Source organism: Ptychodera flava, chromosome 1, assembly GCF_041260155.1.
Source record: "Ptychodera flava strain L36383 chromosome 1, AS_Pfla_20210202, whole genome shotgun sequence".
Lineage (NCBI taxonomy): Eukaryota > Metazoa > Hemichordata > Enteropneusta > Ptychoderidae > Ptychodera > Ptychodera flava.
The window spans coordinates 49,381,190-49,401,740 of NC_091928.1; the positions used below are offsets into that span (position 1 = coordinate 49,381,190).

General features: G+C 38.4%; 2 protein-coding genes across 25 annotated transcripts in view; one reads left to right on the forward strand and one right to left on the reverse strand.

Annotated features, from left to right (window-relative positions):
* The window catches only part of LOC139140318 (uncharacterized), a 384,451-nt gene that overhangs the window by 148,091 nt on the left and 215,809 nt on the right, over positions 1–20,551 (forward strand). The gene's annotated exons all lie outside the window — the stretch shown is intronic.
* The window catches only part of LOC139140197 (uncharacterized), a 98,771-nt gene that overhangs the window by 36,162 nt on the left and 42,058 nt on the right, over positions 1–20,551 (reverse strand). For 20 of the 23 annotated variants that reach the window (XR_011553971.1, XR_011553968.1, XR_011553964.1 and 17 more), the window contains 16 exons: positions 20,293–20,376; positions 16,675–16,916; positions 15,077–15,177; positions 14,364–14,473; positions 13,303–13,751; positions 11,979–12,048; positions 10,517–11,446; positions 9,724–9,908; positions 8,536–8,759; positions 7,501–7,608; positions 6,969–7,117; positions 6,069–6,267; positions 4,184–4,327; positions 3,549–3,629; positions 2,732–2,881; positions 2,417–2,521 (listed from right to left, as the gene is read on the reverse strand). Coding sequence is in view for 19 of the 23 variants with exons in the window: in XM_070709388.1 (XP_070565489.1) it covers positions 2,417–2,521; positions 2,732–2,881; positions 3,549–3,629; positions 4,184–4,327; positions 6,069–6,267; positions 6,969–7,117; positions 7,501–7,608; positions 8,536–8,759; positions 9,724–9,908; positions 10,517–11,446; positions 11,979–12,048; positions 13,303–13,751; positions 14,364–14,473; positions 15,077–15,177; positions 16,675–16,916; positions 20,293–20,376 (3,331 nt within the window). In the remaining 4 variants the exon portion in view is untranslated. The remainder of the gene's footprint in view (positions 1–2,416; positions 2,522–2,731; positions 2,882–3,548; positions 3,630–4,183; positions 4,328–6,068; positions 6,268–6,968; positions 7,118–7,500; positions 7,609–8,535; positions 8,760–9,723; positions 9,909–10,516; positions 11,447–11,978; positions 12,049–13,302; positions 13,752–14,363; positions 14,474–15,076; positions 15,178–16,674; positions 16,917–20,292; positions 20,377–20,551) is intronic. The other 3 variants (XM_070709422.1, XM_070709362.1, XM_070709430.1) reach the window with 1 other exon arrangement.

Here is a 20,551-nt window from a genome sequence, read left to right on the forward strand (position 1 = left end):
GCAGTTGGGATGATCGCGGGATGATCGCCTGGCTTGGCCAGCTATGCAGTTGCCAGTTTAACTTCCGGTAAAAAGCCTGGAAGTGAAGATACAGCTTGCAGCTTGACAAGCGTGAACAAGGCTGATAATTTATGCAAAACTCGTCAAGTTGACGCTTTGAAGGCTCGTTGTGCGAAAACAAAAGCGATTTAAAATCCAAGACTGCTTTTTTTTGGCTCAGTATGTACCCAGCTCCCCGGGCCCAGCTCTCGATTGCCGTTAACGGAACACACAAGGTCTATTGCATACAGGTAAAAGTCGCCACTTATTCACAGTAAAATTGCCAAAATATCTATTTCCAATAGTAACAAAGCATAGACTTTAAAAAACGGATCCGTTTTTAAGGTCTATGAACAAAGATGGTCTTGATACCGTAAACTGCGAAACCTGTCCGATCGGGCATTTCAAAGCGCAAACATGGGTAACTGCCTATGCCACAGCGCACATCGTTGTGTATAGACTACAATTCTTTCTATACTAGGTTGCGGGGACTTATCTGACCGTACTGTCATAGAGGCGGCTTTGTCCGACCGGGAAACATAAGGAGATACGACAGTTCTAAATATTACCATGGCAGTATATTTCTATAGTATTAGAGCACAGTCTCTCCACAGATTGTTGAATGACAGTGACAAAAGTTAGGACAAACAATGTAAAATAGGAAAGTCATGAGAACTACACTGATGACCAGTTGTATTTACAGACTCCCTGTTAGTTTCACCATGGAGGTAGGAAGCTTCTACTCCATGGTTTCACGATCGATCAAGCAGATTACGCAGCGCATGGGTGCCTGAGGTTTCACCCGTCCGAAGAGAAATAAATGCGTCTGTAGAATTATTGTTCGCAATTTACTGTCATTGAAGGCTTTATAGCACTAATCCTACATTATCTCTACAAACTTTGACGCGGTCACAAGGGAGTACATGGTCATTTTTCACCTCCTCGCATGATACAAACATGAAGCTATGGAACGGATGTCATGATCGGTTGACGATAATTTATGAGTGAAAATGAGGAAAGCTTTATTTCAACAAAAATTCTGCATTTTAGTCGTGGATCGTACTTGTGGAAATTTTAAAACTGTATTTGAGCATATACCAACCACTAAAGTTGAAATGACTGGTACAGATCAGTGATCAGTTCCGAGTTCAACGGCATTCACTTCTTGCATTGAAAAATAGAAAACATGTCTTCTGCGATGTGTTGTGGCGTCAACTTACCACCGGACCGTGACTCACCTGATGGTCACAATCATCGAATAAATTTCTCTTCGACATCATGTCTCTCTCAGATCAGCGATGTCATCTTTATTTAAGAAATTTATTAAATTATCGATCGGATTCAAACTCGCAACATACCGCACCCGGCCCACCCAGCCAGAGAAATATTTTACAGTGATAGGCTATTTATTTTGTTGTGTACCAAAGAGAAAGACGTGATTTATATTTCCCTTTACAATTTTGGCGATTTGGTGCTCAATTACTGTGAATAGCATGCTAAGTTGCCACCTTTCCTGTCTTGCTGTGTAGGCCTACAGCTGACCACTCCGTGAAGTTCAAATTTGCATTTATATTTGGTTTGTAGTAGGCCTACAGAGTCGCAATTTCTTCAGCTGTGGTTTTGAAGCTGTCAATCATTCAGTTGCCGCACAAGTTTCAACATTTAGAACAATAGAATGCGATCGCAACTAGGTGTTACCGCAGCATTTGAGTTGCCAGTGTGTTGCCGCACTGCTGTTCCGCATGTTTTGAGGCATCAGTGAGTTCCCGCAAACGCGTTGCCGCAGTGTTTGCGGCAATAAAACAATGAGAAGTGGGCATGAAACAATAGATACCGCAGACCTTGCGGGAGAGAACAATGCTACCGCACAGTTACCGCATGTTTGCCGCGTACCGCAAAATGCGGTTACAAGTTATGTGATTCTGGTACTGTATATCCATGGCAATATGACAGATCATATCACTTTGGAATCTTTTAAGAACAGACAGTATTCATCTATTACCATAATTATATCATTGTTCTCATTCTTCTATGAGTTTAACACAAAGGTAGAACAAGCAATTGTTTGAATCATATTGTTAATTTACGGAATCTTACCATCAGTGACAAAGATTAAAATCTTTCAAAAAAAATCAAATCTTCCTTTGAAATCTTTTCATAAGTTCTCATCCTCCTTACTGGCTTGTGATTCGCTGACCTTGTCATGTGACAGGCTGTTGAATGGTGTGGCTGAAAAACTAGCACATACTATGACAAACCTAACCCTCTAACCCCATCAGCATAAATATGGTTCCACCCACACTACCGATAACAATGGGAATAAACCAAAGCGAGGTGGTGAGAGGGTTGGCAAATATGTAAAAGAGTGCAAACTCACTGGTGATTTGTTTCTGTTCTGTGCAGCCTCTTCCTGTATCTTTGTTCTGAGTAGAATTATTTCATGTTCTAGTTTAGCATTCTCTGCCGTTATGTTCTCCAGTTCCTGCAACAAAACAGTTACATCACTCTTTACATGGCATGGAAATGAAGTGAATATCAATCCTGCTGATAGCCATCAAGACTTTCCATAGTTCTGTTCAGTGATTAGCCAATCAGATTATGCACAGAGAAATTGCAATAGACAGACTTTTAACTTACAAGTACTGGTACCTGCCTCAGGTCATAAGGGAAATGGCAATTCTATCAATCTTACCTTGCTCCCTTCAGCCAGCTGTGCTCTCACTTTGACAAGATCTCTTTCAAGGTTTTGTCTTTGCCAGTCGATTTCATGAAACTCCTTTGGATTGTCACTGTACTGTCTTAGATGTCTGTTGACCCTGTCAAGGGCCTTCTCTATCTTGTCCTGGTTAGGAAAAAACAAATCATCATTATGGTTAAAACAGTGACATTACTGGAAATGTTTGCCAGATTGTATGTACACAGTGACAGTATGAAACCAACATGAAGTGTTGACAGAGAGAAACTACGGCTAGTTTTCAATCGGGTTCGAACTCGACTCACAACATACGACATCAGTCGCCTAGCAGAGAGGCAACAGACAGAACCGCTCGGCTAAATCCCCACTCTCAATAAAAGAGTGGTTCAATAACACAGAAAAAGTGGTTGTTATTAAAAAAAGCCTTTTCAGAAAAATTATTGTTAGCCTTTGCTTCAGAACTCAGATTCAATAACAACTGAGAATGACAAAAATAATGAGTGCATCACATTCAAATCTAACTTTATATTCTACAAGGGAAAGAAAAGGACCTATCTAGATGGTTTGGCAGAGAAACAACAATTGTCACATGTGACATCACTGTAGTTTGGCAACCCTCCTGTACTATAGGGGATGCACTGGTAAAATTGAAATGGGGATGGGGCTGAAAAGCCTGCCCTCTATGGCAACTATTTAGTCATGAAACGTTCAGACTGCAGAAACGTCAATGTCGTCTTTCTTTGAGTTCACTGATGGAATCATCCACTATGCAGGATTCCCATGATTGCCAAAATGGTAGGGAAAGTTTACTCACCATATCATCCCTCAAACCATTCACATATGTAGAACAATCTTGGAGTTTAACGTCAAGCTCATATAACCTTTGAAGTTTCTCCTGAGGAAAAGAAAAATTCAATCAAAATTCAGAATGAGAACATTTCACACTTCCGAAAATCACGCCATATATGTGCAGTATCAGGAGGACTGCAGGAAAAAAAAAGATGTACAGTATATTTTGCTTTTATGTTTTTTCCTAATGTATCATGAAAGTGAAATGTTGCATTCACTAATCTTGTGTTGCACAGAGAACGGTGATGATATGATTCAAACATTCACACAAAATGATTTCTACACTGCAATGCTGTCAGCATATGAAGATATTATTGCAAGAGTTGATAACACTGAAACTAGAGCCATTCTAGTTACTGCAGGATTGGCAGCAAGTTGAGCGCTGACTAGCGCCCTCAGTGGCAATATTATATTGAGCCATTTGTTTTTATAATTAGCATTGTCTTGGCAGAGTAAAGTGTACATTGCTCACTCTTTTATCCACATTCTCAAAATGTTTAAATGATTACAACTAGCATGCTCTTTTCTTACGCAATTTTTTGCCAAATAAAATTTCCCATGATTCAGTGCAGTGCATTATTTGACCATTAGTGCAGTTACCTCCAGGTCCTTATCATCTTTAGTTTCCAATTTTTTAAGCTCAGCTTCGTGATCAAGCGCCAGTTTATCTTCTTGGAGTTTTCTGGAAAATTCTATTAGTTTCTTAGGAGGGGTAAACTGGTCGCCTCGCAATTGATATTGATACTAAAAAGTATAAGAAAAGAAAAACCGGATATGTATAAACAAAAAACAACTGCTTGGCAAATTATAGGTCCCATTGCACAAAAAGGGATGTTTTCTCTTGGGAAAGAAGGGATGGTGAGGCCAGAATTCCATCTGTAGGATGATCAATCAGTTTAAATCATGCAAAGACACCATCGCCCTCCATTGTACTTTATGACCTCAACGACGTTCTCAAGAAACACGACAAGTGAATAGCTATGAAACAATAACAAAAACAACATGCGTAATTGTTAATTTATTACTTTAAATAATTTTTCAAAACAAAAAAGGCAAGATTAGAATTTGGATGACAAAGCAGGTAGAGGGACAGCCTGACGTTCAGGTTAATGGTGTTAAAATATGGAAGCTGCAAAGCAACGTACATGCAGACTAAATGTGTTTTGCTCCATGATAGCAGTTTGTAAGTATTAGATGTATGAAAGACACTGCATTGCAAAGCATTGAAGAGACTTTGGCGTGAAGACACCATCACCATGTTAGCATAGCCATTTTAACCCATTTTTCTACACCTTGGCGCAGCCAACCTTTTAAAAACAACGGCAATGTACTGCTGTCGTGGGTTAAAAAAAGATAACCTCACATTGGTATGCCAAATGTGAGCTAATTAAAAATTCAATTGAAGACAGCAGCTAAGGTTAAAACCCCTTGCTTACCCACATAAATATGTACCTGTCATAAAAAAGTGACTCTCTACACTGGTTCACACTGTGATATGTGAAATTGGACTTCACCACTTTAATTAGAACGGGTGTTCTGAAGTATGAATGGTATAAATCCCATTTTTTTTCCATTCATTCATTCATTCATTTTAGTGTGATGTATAGATATCTTTCTCTCTCTTTCTGACAAAAGGAATGCAACCTGTAGAGAGAATGAATACTTAATCTGGAAATCTAATTATTCAAATTATTTTCAAAGCTACAGAAGGGGCTCCAACAGACATCTTTTTCATGTTCAACTACATATGCAGGACTTTGGGGTGGTATATCATGCAAGGCATGCTGGATCTTGGTTGACATTCTACAACATCCAGAGTTAAACCCCAAACAGCATCCTCTCTGGAAATGTCAATTCCAGCAGTCTATAACTTTCAGTTTCCAACATTACTGTACAAGTTTCAATGAAGGGTTGTCTAAAGCACAGGACTATTGTGTTGGGAAACAGCAACACCACTGCAATCAGGCTACTACATAGAAATATTGTTTTTACTCCATGCATTGTCATCGTTCAGTGGTGTGGACTCATTGATATTCAATGAGTGTCCTCCAAGTCTACCATTCCATACAAAGCAAAGTTATCAGAAATAACGAAATTATATATCATCCTGACAGTACTGTGCAACTTCCCTGATTTCTGACAGCAATATTTTTCAGAGACATGCAATATCGAAAATTTCTGAAATAACCACCAACCAACAGCATACCTCATGTATACGTTAGTGTACAGCACCATCTAGTATCCATACAGCAGGAAGGAACATCCTTCAGTTCACCATAGACTAGATTGTATGATTTATGAATGTGTAAGCTCATAAAACACATTGACAATGCGACACAAAACATACAAAGCACAATCCTGATTGAATTCTATGCCAGCACTGGGCTAGGATAGAAATCCACTATCACCAGTCACAGCTACTGTGCTGAATCTGGCATACACCTGAAACAGCGCCACCTAGTGTCACAATTTGCAAAGTCCCTACCTTATAGAGTTCCTGTACAACCATTGCGTTCTCACCGCCATACAGGTTACCCATCTTGACTAGGTTGTCCACGAGATTGATGAGTGGACGAGTGACGTCAAGTCTTGATTCAAGATCATCATTCTGTTCTTTCAGCTCTTCATACTTGCGTTGGTGTTCAAATAGTTCCTGCCGTGACCGTTGGAAGTGGTCACTATGTCTACAGACAACACAAAACATTGAACTTCAATTATTTCCTACAAACACTGTTGACAGAACAACATGTATTTCTCAAACTGTAATTTGATTCTGTCACAAGAAAGAGAGTACAGTAACTGCTTAGTGACTCAATCACAGCACTGTCTTCTGTAACCCTTTCATGAACAATGGTTTGGTCCAATTCCATTGTTTTATATGACAAGTTGGACCACTGCATGGGGAAATAGGGGTTGAAAGAATTACAGCTGGCAATAATATTTCATTTTACTTAAAACACAGCTGTGAGTAAAATATCAAAAATCTTGTAACTCAAACCTATAATAACTTGATTGCCACAGGAGATAAAATAAATCAAACCGTCATTGCTTCATCAAAAACTCTCTGTTTGAAGTTTGAACACAGTGAAGGAAAATTTCCATTTAGAAGTATAACAGTACTAATGTGAATTTGCCTAAAGCACCTTTTTCATTTGAAAAATCTTCAACATTTAAGCAGAATAGGAAATATCTGACTAGGGCAGGTCAACTTTTTGGCAATGTGATAGAGGTGAGGTTTATCAGGTATACCATAATAGTATATGTGATATAAGTATTAGGGCAATTACTGTTTTTCTCCAGGAGGCAACTTTTACAAAGCTACTGGCCTGGATGTCTGGTCATTAACTTTGACAATTTCCAACACTGATTATTATACCATACTCACTGTTTTCTTATGGACTGCCCTGGGAGCATGTCGGGATACGCTAAGAAATCCTTCTCCAGTTCCAGCTGTCTTCTAATTGCATCCAGGTTCTTTTCCGTCAGGGCATAGTTGCGCCGGAGTTGAATCAACAGCAAGACCAGCTCCTCATGCTGGCAAAGAAAGACAAATCAACTCATTACTAATATCAGTCAATGGATCTATCACTTTTTGGATTCATCCGATTATTGAACACTGATCAAAAGTAAACAGTCACCTATATCAATCATTTGCCACTGATCAATTACCAACTGTATCATTTTCAGTGAATAACGTCAAAATTAACGATCAAAATCAATTGATCAGAATGACTCATTTATGATCACAAATCAAATTTAAAATCAACAAATATGATGTTGCACAATCTGCAAGAGAGCAATAACCATGGAAACGCTCCAGCAGGCTAAACTAACAGTATTTACCCTTTCACAATCATGGTTTAGAGTCATATAAAATAAAATCGACAGGGGGAGTGTTGTAGAGTATCAGTACTTACTGTTTTACCCATGAGATCACCGGCTGATATACTCAGTCGTAGTCTGTGTCCATTCATTGTCATCAGCTCTGGTTGCTTCCGCGGCCATTTCTTCTGTTTTCCTTGAGGCTGCATAACAAAGAAAGCATATTCTTTATCTTGTATTCACAGTTAGGATGGGTGTATCTAGTGGACAATCAAGCTGGAAATATTGAATGCTTGCAGACTTGAAGATTTGTATCATTCTTCCCTTTGGAACAACACTCAAGGGTAATATTATGAAAACCTGCCCTAAATGTTAGAATAATTTTTTGCATCGGTGACATTTATTTAATTTTTTTATTCATTCCTGCTATCACCCAACAGTTGGAAGCTCAACGTCAGAATAAGGTGCCCATTACAGATCCATTAGCTGTAACTTTGGTCATATTTTTCATTTTGTTTGTTCTGTGTATCATCTGCAGTTTCTGGTTTGAATCCCTGAGCCAGGAAGAAATTCCTAATATTTAGCTCATAAATATACCCCATATGAGTTTAATCTGCATTGTTATTGTTCAAATTTTATATTCAGGTCCGGACCAGAATACATTTATCAACAATAACAATCATGGTCATTTCACATATACAGGCTGTGTTGGCAAGCAAGACACCGGGCATTGGTCATGATGATCGGATTATAGTAAAATTCTGTAGTTGATACATTGAAACAGAGCAGTGAAAAATTAGTCAAAAGTTACAGCCAATGTCCCTTTAATAAATATCATGTGAGACAGTAAGTTGCGTGCCTAGCTCAAGGTTACACTGTGCTGATTCTGAGGACCAAGAACAATAAACTGAATAAATTGCAATGAGAATAACAATTATCTCTGGCTATCTTCTAGATCATACACTACGACAGGATTCAGTATGATGATGAACTTGCCAATATTCAAAACCAATCATCTACCTTTTAACAACAATGGTACTGCTCAGTACAATTGGACTGTACCAAATCTCAGCAATGTACAGGTAGGATAGCATGTACCCGTTCAATGATTTTTCTTCTTTTCAGCTTACCTTTCTCTCCATCTTTTGCATCATTTTATCGACCAGTGCCTCAGCTTCGTTCCTCTTTTGCTGCGGTCCTGACGGATGTTCAGAATGCCCTGTTTCTAAGTCCATGACATCTGTCAGGTGTCTTGTGTTGGAACCGTGATACAGAGGGGCGTCTCTGGTGTCCGGAGTGCGACTCAGAGATCGTGAGTGTTGCATGCCCGGTGATCTAGGTGATCTCTCTAAACCTGAAGAAAGAATGGAATATCCATTTGGTCAGTTTTTTCCTTTACCCTTTGCACCCTGACCCCCTGGTGACCTATGACATCATGCAGACATTTTTGTCTGAGCCAGGTTCAAAGGATTAATAGTACCTATCTCAGTGTTGTGTAAAGGTTTGCAAACACTGATAACCTTAATGCCATTTGTTCATACTACAACACTGTTTAAGGTAGAACGCACCTCGGCGACAGACATTCTGACTCTCAAACTTTTACAATCTCTTCTGATATACCACATGTGGGGGTTCATTTTAAAGCTCTTGGTGAAAGAAAACTTTTCAACGGCTTAGTTTTTCAAAATTCAAATATTTTTTATTTTCTCCATAGAGTTAACACAGGGATGGCGGCCATTTTGAATTTCTAATATTGGTAAATCTTGGGTAATTTGTTTCTCTAGTACCAAAATTTGCACGGTGACCCCCTATTTTTGTTCTTGATTTGGAAGAGAATGATTGAAAGATTCATTAAGGAAAGTTAGAGAAAAAGTTTAAGTCTTTCACTTTCGAGGTGCATACTACCTTAAACACACAATGGAGAACTTGATTAATACTGACATGGGCCCAGGGATCACAGTAACATTCACCGACTAAATGGGTTTACCAGAACACACTGTGTTGACACATATCTTGCTGGGCCAATGGTCTGCCATCATGCTAAGTTGGTGTAAGGCACCAAAGAAACAAAACTATTACCAATTAGCATGTCTCCCATACAAGAATATAAGATACATGTATACTTGTGCTCAGCTTTGCAGTTTGAGTTCTCCTGTAAACTCACCTCAACACGCTGTGTATCACTTGGATTGGCTTGCTTTTACATGTAGACAAACCTGAATTGCATTGACTTAGCAGAATAGTGGCCCCGACACTACAGTTTCTGGGTATCCCCAAAAAGGGTAAATTATTTTTTGTCAAAATAATATTAAACTTACTGAGTCCACTGGGAGACTCCTCAGGGTGTGTGTACAGATTTCTGTTCTCTATAACTCTAGGCTGGTCTGGATACACGTCCCTCTCCGGTACTGGATATTGCCTGTCCCGTGGCGATGGATGGTTGTCGTAGTAATGTCGTTTTTGAGATTGTGGCAGTGCATCCGTGTCTGAGTAGTATCCAGACCTTAAAGAGACAAATGCACAGTTGTGAAACTATGGAAAAGCAATAACGTCCTTTCATTAAATTCACTGATAGCATGGCCCTCAATAGCACAGTCTTTCCAATAATAAGTACAGGGTCCTGACACTCAAAGTCACTTAACCCTTTGAGTGCCAAAGTCAATTTATGTCGCCTTTACAAAATATACCCCAGTCAAATTTTGTCAGATTTTTGTTTAAAAATTATAGCTAATTAAATGTGATGTCCATTTGATCAAAAATTATCAAAACGGATATAGAAAAATTCATAAAGATTGGCAAAATGTTGCACTAAAATTTTGGTGGGAAAAGGTACAACACTCAAAGGGTTAAATTCAAGGACTTTAAAGGACTTTTATGCCAATCTTCAAACACCTTTTTTACATCCAAAATATCATCTTCCATATAACATTTTTACAATATATCATTGTACATGCTACACATCCTAGTAAGACCTGCTCATATTAAAAATTGGGGCGACCGAGTAACTTTTTTCACCACATCTACACAGTGGTATGTAGACACAGTACAGATGATGAGAGGAAACCACTCTGGGTGCCGTTAGGGTATGCTATCTAGTTGTACCACACTGACCTTTGACTTTGTTGAAGTGCTGCGGCATTATGCAAGGGATGCTGGCCAGGCACTATGTTATATGGATAGGGGCTCTGTAAAATAGACCTTTGTTCACTGTCGACTCCAATTGGACTTTGTAAGAATGACCTCTGCTCCGGAGATTTCCCGACGGGCAAGTTGTTGTTGTTTTCTGGGAATTTGAAGACAAGTGGTTCCACAGGTTTCCTCCTGTGTGCGTGTTCCGACGGGTAGTTGCTGGGGGGTGGGGGTCTCTTTGGAGTTGGCACACCTCTCGGTGTGTGGCTATCATACAGATGATAAGGAGTTCTTTCAATGGGCAGAGATTGTGTGGAAGTCCTCAGTGCTTCAGAATTTGATGATCTCATCGATTCTTTTTCCTGTTCCCTTTGGTGCCACTCCTGAAGCTGTCTCAGTGATTCCTGACGCTTGAGTTCTTGCGGATCCAATGGTTCGGGAGACCTTGGGGCGTACTGCTGTGGCGGCCGCGACGGCAGGGTATGGTATTTGTCCGACTCATGCCTTGCTGCGTACCTATGCTCTTGCCGTTGCTGCTGCTGTTGTTGTGGGTGGCTGTGAACTTGTGGAGAAACATGAGGAGGCAAGGTGCTGTATCTATCCGATGCCGCTCTCGGCGACGTGGGCTGGTGCTGTTGCTGGTAGTGTCGTTCCCGCTGCACATGCTGTGATGCGTGAGTTGGCATTGTGCTGTACCTGTCAGATGGATATTGTCCTGACGGAGATGGATGGTGTCGTTGAGATGGTGGTACATTTACAGTGGTGTTATGAGGCGGAGTATCGTACCTCTCCAGGCGTAGTCCTGGACTTGGCATGTGGGCTGGCAGGGTATGGCTTCGACTGTGAGGGCGCACATCATTGTGTGGCATGGATGAGCTTGTGGTTCCACTGTTGCCCGAGTCCAAACTATGCCTGTAGGCAGAACAGTGCAAAATTTTAATGTTGAAGAGATGGTCGTCTCCACTGCAATTCAGTCAAATCCTTCATGAACCAATTGGTATCACTGCACAAACATTTATGGAAACTAGGATTGAAAGAGCGTACGTAAGTTCAACAAAACTGAAAAAATTGATGTGATGATTCACACTTCAATAAAAGGTCTCTGGGAGATGTGAAGAAGAGGGTAATTTTTTTCAGTTTACAAATTCACAGCGTGTCTGAAAGATACTCCACCAATATTTGCTGGATTAGAAACCGTATCGTCTCCGGCACGTCAAAGACGTATCCAATCAATGACTCATGTGTTTCACTTGCACATATCACGTGCATCGTGTTTTGTATATATCAGATGTTGCCAAAATCCCCTTCACTTTTCTCAAAGGAAGTGACACTTTCCCCAACAGTTTTGCATCAACTGTAATTTCTGAATGGTGACATTCCCTGCCTGGTTGCATGCATGGTTTGTACCATTTCCTTAGGGGGTAGGACAGCCTACAGTAATTACCTTGGGTTATGCCATTCTTGAACTCTTCTCAGTTGATCTGGTCTTGCAGTGTCTCTGCTCTGAGATGCTCCTACAATGAGATGAGAAAAAATAATACAGAGAAGTTTCTACACGGAACTTTCTACAATATTTAATTTCTTCATGCATAATGTTATATGACTGAGATCTATACTGATGAATATTGCTATATATTATATGAATACACCAAGGGCAGAGACACACGATTATTAAATTGCCTGATCATAGCTAGCAAGAATTGGCAGACATAAATTTATAAATGTATGATATGAAAACCTATGAGAGGTAACTTTAATAAGATGATGCAAAGATTTATCTTTCATAGTATCCATAGTACGGGATGATGATTATAGCCACTGGATAACAATGCTGGATAGTTCTCATGTATCATTTTCAGTTCAGGACAGGGATGAGATGACTCTCTTTGAATTCAGATATCTCACGACCAGACTTGAAGTAATTACTGATCATGCGTCACATACACATGGTTCAGTGTCTATTCACTGTAACAAATCTGTACCGGCCTTCACAAATGTATCAGGCTTTTTTTACAGCAAATTCACCAGTTGCAGTGTATAAGAGGAACATGGGAAGAGCACTGGGTTAAATCTTTACTTTTACAACAATGGGGTTTTCTAGGGAGTCTTCAACAGCATTTTGCAGCATCTAAACCCCCTAGGATTGTTAGATTAATAGGATGAACACCTGAAGAACATTACATGCAAACCCATCATTTAGAAAAACAATGGGGTTTTCTAGGGAGTCTTCAACAGCATTTTGTAGCATCTAAACCCCCTAGGATTGTTAGATTAATAGGATGAACACCTGAAGAACATTACATGCAAACCCATCATTTAGAAAACAATGGGGTTTTCTTGGGGGGCTTCAACAGCATTTTGTAGCAACTAAATCCCCCCTATGATTATATCAAATTAATACGTTGAACAACTGAAGAACATTGTGAAAAACCATCATTTGGAAAACAATGGGTTTTCTAGGGGGCCTTCCATGGCATTTTGTAGCAACTAAACCCCCTAGGATTATATCAAATTTAACTTAAGAACATAGTGCAAAACCGTCATTTCGAAAACAATGGGGTTTTCTAGGGGAGGTGGACTTCCACAGCATTATCAAGCAAGTAGACCCCCTAGGATTACATTAATTTTAAAATTGTCAAGTGTGAACCCAATCTCCATCAGTCTTGCCACATCAATTGATAGCCTCATATCTTAATTCACTATATTGCTCACCTCTATCAAGCTAATTATGCAAAATGTTTTTCAATCTGATAATAGCAAGCATCTACCTGACTGTCTTGATGGGTATGGATTCGGCGTACGGCTGCCCGGGCGATCATATAGTGGCTCCATTGTCTGATAATGAGACGGTGTATGTGGAGAGTCAGTGTGATCCTGAGCTGACCTAGGTCGGCGATTTGTCGGTGTGTCGCGACTACCTCTTGATGAAAATGACTTAAACCCAGCATCATCATCGTCGTCTTCTGGTCGCGGTCGGCGATCATCAAAGTGGGATTGTCGGTATTCATTTCCAGTAATCCTTTGGTCTCCCGCGGGTGACCTGTATCTGGGATGATCATCATATCTATCTGACGCAGATCTAGGCTGCGTTCTGAAGCCTGCATTATCATACATGCGAGGTGAGCGGTGCGACTTGAAGCCGGCGTCATCCTCATCTTCAAAGAAACGTTTCAGACTGCCATTCTCTGTAGGTGTTCTACTGTCCCCGCCATCATCCCTGCAAATCAGATTGAAATATTGGTTACATCAGAGAAGTATGCATCAAGCAAAGGGGTCAAAGTGATGATTCAGATTATTTAAGCCAAACGCTTTATGTTGGTTATTTAACTATCCCCACTCCACACCACATCACCCCACCCTATTGTCTACACAGTTGTCAGTAGTTAACCCATAATCACAACACTGTTTTAAGTTGGTCATTTTTTGCAAAACAGCCCAAAAACGAAAGTTTTAACAATTGGTGATCTGTAACTTAAACTGTCCTGTCTTTCTATCACGTTCAAAAACCTGCGGTCAAAATGAGAAGTAAATCATACAGCTAACATTTTAATTCAAAATGACTGTCTCTTTAACTCCATGGGAAGGTTAAACGCTTGATTTTCATCAAAAAGCAGAACGTGAAAAGTGCTTTTTCATCTCAGTTTTAACCGGTTCACCCCTAATTCCCTGTAAATAGGTCCACAATCACCATTGATAACAATAGATTTGGGCCAAACCATAGTGGTGAAAGGATTATGGGACAGATGTAGGTATGCTAAAGCAATTGATAAATCACTTTCCCTGTTATTCAAAACATTAATCTTAGATGAGGAATTATAAGATTTCTTACCCTCCTTCCCTCTGTAGTACTGTAGCTAGTTTCAACTTTTCAATCCATTTCCTCATGTCGTCTTCAGTATCAGCATAGAAGTAATATGTCCTCATATTAGCATGCACACACTGGTAAGATATCAGGAGAGTTGACAAGGAAATGTCAATGTCAAGCGATGATTACAAGAGGTAAATCAAAACCTGTTTTCACAATTCAGTACTGGTCTACATGCATTAACACAGTGCTCCACTCAAGTTTTTGTCAACCAGCGAAGAATAAACCATAGTATACATGTACCTGTTAGTGATTCACATACTTTTGAGTAATTTTTCATATGAACAAAATGCCATTTTTAACATAGGTTGTACTTTCAGCAATTGTCAAGGAGAGAAGGGAAGAAGGGAAGGGGAGAGAGAAACAAAAAGACAGAAAGAAAGACGGGCGGATGAACAGGGACACAGTGGGGGAACAGACAGACAAACAGAAGGGGAGACAGACAGGAGAGGAGACTGGCAGACAGAAAGACAGACAAAAGATAGAGGGAGATCTTGACAGAGAAAAAGAGATAGAGAGAGACACAGAAGGGAAAGGATGAGATTTTGTACAGACAGACAGGAGGGACAGATTTCGACACAGACAGACAAACATACAGACAGAAAGGGGGACAGACAGACAGACAGACAGACAGGAAGAGGAGATCTTGATTTGACCTTTTGATTTGATGTACTCACCTTGAATGCATTTTTCTTGTGTATTTTATCCTCAGCTGTCACCTGACTGATTTGATAACTTGGAAGCAGTACTGAACTCAAAATGCTTTCATCATCTGGAGCTGTAAATAACAACAACAAGAACCACAATTAAAGTTGTGTAAATGAACACAAAGCTAGAAATAGAAAAATCGTCAACATTCACTAAACAATGAAAATGCGATGTAAAACAAAGGTTTGATTATTGTATTCACTAAACCTTTTGTTTACACAATTTTTCTGATAAAACCATGAGAAAATTGTGATGTTATGGGTATACATGAACAACAAATATACATTGAAATTACAAACAGAGCTAATTGAAAAGGAGTTGTGTATTTTGAAACAAAAGGAAATTGCAAGTTACTGAAAGAAGTGACATGTTAGAGACATGCTGTAACTGGTTCTTTGATTAGAAAGATAGCTGATACACTCTGCATTGATGTCAGTTTTATTTGAACAAAGAAATGGCGATGGTTGAAGGGAATAATCGCTGTAACTTGTGATAATATTTACATCAATTTGTTCTAGAAACAAGCACAATTACCTTTTCTTCTTTATCTATGCTAAAATACAAAACATCAATCTTACCGGCGATAAATTCTACTCTAGCCAGGATGAATAATCAAATCAACTTTATAGCAAATTTGAATTTTTGTTTTAGAAATTGATGTGAACATATACTTCTGCACTGCAATAATTTTAGTGCTGTTGGTGATGGTGTTTTTGATTCCTTTGAGGAGCATGTGGAAATGCTAAGAATTTGTTCTATCAACACTGACTGTAGATGTAATGCCTCCACTATTGTGGACAATTTGTAAAATCTAGACTTCAAGTCAGCAGTAGCGATGTATGGGAGATTATGTTGGTCCGTGAAAAAATTTGGAAGATACATGTATCACTCTCCGCCTCTGTAGCTTTATCAAAAAATCCAAGGAACAATGATTGTGTTTTCCAGCGTAAGGACCAAAATTGTTGTCAACAATAACATGGGACATTTTCATCCAAATATTCTGTGTTGACAGCTTAGTCGAACAAGAAACCAATTTATCTGTATCTGTATACATGCATGTGATACTTTTGTTTTTAAAAAAAAACAGGCCAAGCTTGGTTGAAAATCCTCACAACTGTCAGGCAACAGCTGACATGAATCAGAAACTGTGACTGGAGGAAATCCTCATTGTGTATGTGTATTTATATGTGTGTGTGCCATGTAACTGTTGAGGGAATTAAACACACAATTCAAAGGCTAAAGGTACAAGACAAAGACAAAGTTTTCACACAATAACCTCTTGCAATGTGTATCTGACATATTGTATTCACTTCTAACAATAGACAAGAAAATATTTTCTCACGCTACGTGAAACTTGTTTTGGGTGATAAAATTGAGATTTAAATGAGACGTTTACAAGATGCTGATATGCCTAATGTTATCAAATTCTCATGTGAATCGACACGATCACGGGACAATAAACAAAGAGTAATATACGACACACTGTGAAACATCTGCTTTCATTTGCTACAGTTACAATTATTTATTGTCCATTCTTTTTTTATGACAAAATCTATCAAGTACTTACATTTATAGATGAATAGACAGAAATCTGATAGAACACACCACCGTCGTTTCCATCCTTTCAGTCCACTGCTGTCCTGTTTATTTAACCAGCCACTCAGAGTGATGGTGGACCTGTTACTTCTCCTCACAGTGGGCACGCTTTTCTTGGACACGGTTTTATTCACAAAGTTTGGCTTTTCCATGTTTTCAGTGTTGGATGATGAGACAGAGCCAACGGTGCTCAGCTGATCCTTCTTGGGAGTTCTGGAAAAATAACAGAAATGGAAATTGATGTCAAAAATGATAAAAATAAATGTTTTCTTTGGCTCTTAAATTCCTTGACGCATGGACAACTTTATTCATTAAATTCTTTAATGCCTCTGATGTATGATTTCAATCTTCTTCAGTTCCCGCTTTAAATTCAAATAACAGCCAAGAGCGATCAAGCAAACTGGAATTCTAAGAGAGAAGTGCAAAGATTGTGAAAAATTACAAATTTCTCTTATTTTTGGAAGAAAAGGCATAAATTTCTCATTATAGCTAGAAATCAAATATTTGATTTTATCCTAATTTATCAAAACTTGGTCACTTGATATGTCGCTATATGGCTAAAGTTGAATTTAAATGATGTGTACAAAGGATAGTGTAATAGTATGATTTAGCACAAGTACATGTAGTCCAATTTATATTGCCATGATGCTGTACATATGTTTTTGTTTTCTACTCAAATATTGTCCACAACTTCCTCTGTATATTTCTAAAACTTAATGTGTTATTCATTTCGTTAAAGATGAACACAGAAAAAACAACATACACAGCAATGTGAAAGCACTCTCATAAATTTGTGTACATGTAATTCTTGTCTGTAAATTAGACATTTAAATACATATTCATATACACTAAGAAAACCAACATCGTAACTTGAAAGTTATCTACAATGAAACATAATGATTGAAACTTTTTGAATTTTTGTAAAAAAAATATTGTGAGAAAATTTTTTAAAGTTAAGTAAATGAATTTGTGTTGACTGAGGAGAATTTGTTGTATTTGAAGTATACACATATGAGACGAAACACTGGGATTGTTTTCTGGGCTCTATATACACAAAGACTGAACTGTTCTCAGTGGGGAAGAAAAAACTAGACACTATGGCATTGAGATGTCGTGGTAGTATTATGTCAGACACACACTAGGGGGTCGTTTTAACTCGGTTACTATGGGTGAATACCAAGCTGTTCACGAAACAGTTGAAATTTGTCCTTCAAGATCTTAGTGTGTATGTGAAGGCATGTCATGACGTTCAAACCTGATCAAAAAATCCACTGTTCTCCCAGCATATTTCAACACTGCTGTTCTAGTATGTGTACCGGTATATGTTTACAGAGTAGCATATAGTGCAAGACCAAGGTACATGGACTATACTCCCAAGCTATAACCATTCATTTTGCATTGTTAAAATATGCTAAACAACAATATGCATACATGAATAATATTACATTGCACTTGGATGTTTTACATGCATGTAACCATCGCTATTCCTGGCAATACTTTTCAATTGACTGAAGTCAATTAACGTTATATATGCAAATGTATTTTTTGTGACAGCTTCTGATTGGTTGATGTACTCAATTGCTTTTTCAGTTAGTTATTGCTCTGTAAACAATTTTTTCTAATGATATGTGTCAGTAACATACACACGACAGGTACTTATATTTTTTTCAAAATTTATTTTCAACAACTTTTTCACAAGATATTATGCTGTTGGCAAAATAGCTTGATACAGTTCGGTGCACCAGCAGAACGGTAGGCCTGATAATTCTCATGGAAGTAATTTAATTTTGTCCTGTGTAAGGGAGCCATTTGAAGAAAACATTAATGCACTTGTACAGTACGAGTACATGAACCCCCTAGGACAAATTTCCAGCATTCTTAAGTTTTTTGTTGTCATTTGTTTTAGCCAAGGTAACCAGATTTTTTTGTCCATTAATTGTATTCCCTCTTTGATTTACCTGTGCACCCCAATTCCTAGTAAACAGGTCCACAATCACCATTGATAACAATGGGTTTGGGTAAAACTATGGTGGTAAAAGGGTTAAGTCATACTATAAATACCTGTACATGTCTGAGCTAAAATTAAAAGCAGTGACCATGAGTTTTTGAAGTCGAATTGTTATGACTGATTTCTATAACAATTAAATGGGCCAATCAGCATGGAGTTGAAGGTCACATGAATTAATGCCTTAAAATTTGCATATGGCCATCATAGTCAATTATGCAAATGTATGTACATGTATGCATGAAAGATGAGTCAGTTTCAAATATTCGTGCTGACTATATCAAGTTATTGTACCCTGTGTACATACTTTTACAAAAAGATGATATTTTGAGGACGAAAGACAACTCTATGCATGGGGTGCCTATTTTTCAGGAATATTTGCACGCTGACAAGTGTAATTTTGTGATCAATCGAAAGTGTCGTTACTGTACCTAAGGTGACAGCTACGGTACATTATAAGAATGCTTCTGATTGGCTCCCGATGAAACCAACAACGAGCACTGGCCAATCATATTAACAATCACAGAATTAGAAAGTTACATTGTAACAATTGAATTACAGGTGTGTTTCAAATTGTCAACACATGTATACATACACCTGACCCCACAAAACATCAAAACAGAAAACATTCAGAATGAAGGATATCAATAACTGGATTCTGTTTCTTGACCTGACCTTACATTAAATGCTACAAAACGTTCTGACCACAGAAACCAACACCGTCCCAGTTTCTTCAATTACAGAAACCACTGCAGTGTGGCTGGTCACATCTCAGTGTGAGATATCTGACATTCAGAATGTCATATCTTTGTTTTCAACGACTGAAATCTCATGACTCAGCTATTGACATTAAGCTGCCATGCATAGCTGGCATTCATTTGTTGATTTACGCTTCAAGTTTTCTACGGATAGGAGCGTTTGTGGTGTGATGTGAAAGAAATCGCACATGGAAAGACCATTCTTCAAGTGTAAATCACCAAAATTTCTTTGAAAATGATCATCAGTGTAATTCTGTTGATTTGTATTTGGTTACCAGATTTAACAGTCTTATAAAGAGAAAGCTGAGCAAGTAATTAATTAATTGATTTCTTGATTACTAATTTTATCAGGGACAATGACTTGGCATTGACATAATTTAACATTTCCTTTTCATTCAAACTTGTAAAATAATACCATCACCAATAGAAACACTATACAGAGTTGATACAATCAAAGTTAATGTAAATTCCTTGACATTAGAGGGCCTTTTAATCCAATTTCCAAAATGTTTGAGGTCGAACATATCATTTTTCAGAAGTTTGTAATATTGGATTGCCAACATACTATAATAGAGCTCCCACTGTGGCAAGACTCTTTTCAAGGACAGATTGACATTCAAGACAGTGAGATTTCTTTACAAATCACAGGTGACTTATCAACATTCCCAGGAGTCTTCAGAAGTAAATAATTCCTTTTTTCCGGGACCGATTCCAGGAATCCAGTGATATACACTTCCAGGACTAATTCCTTAACTTTCAGGAACATACCCGGTACAGGCATACACACTATGAAAGATGTCCAATAAGAAATGCCATGTGTACTTACTTCTCTACCAGGTAGTGATAATCATCAGCAATTTCTGGTTTACCAGTATTTGGATTACTGAAAGTTGTCTTCCTCTCATTATGACTATAAACAAATAAACAAAAACAAATAAATTTTGGTTAACACTGATGTCCAGTAGACAATCATTTAAAGGTTCTTGTACCAGTAGAAAATGCTCTAGTTGGTATGAGTCTTGTTAAATTTATTTTTTTCACAAGACCATAAAGAGATGAATACTTCGCTGAGCAGGAAATTTAAT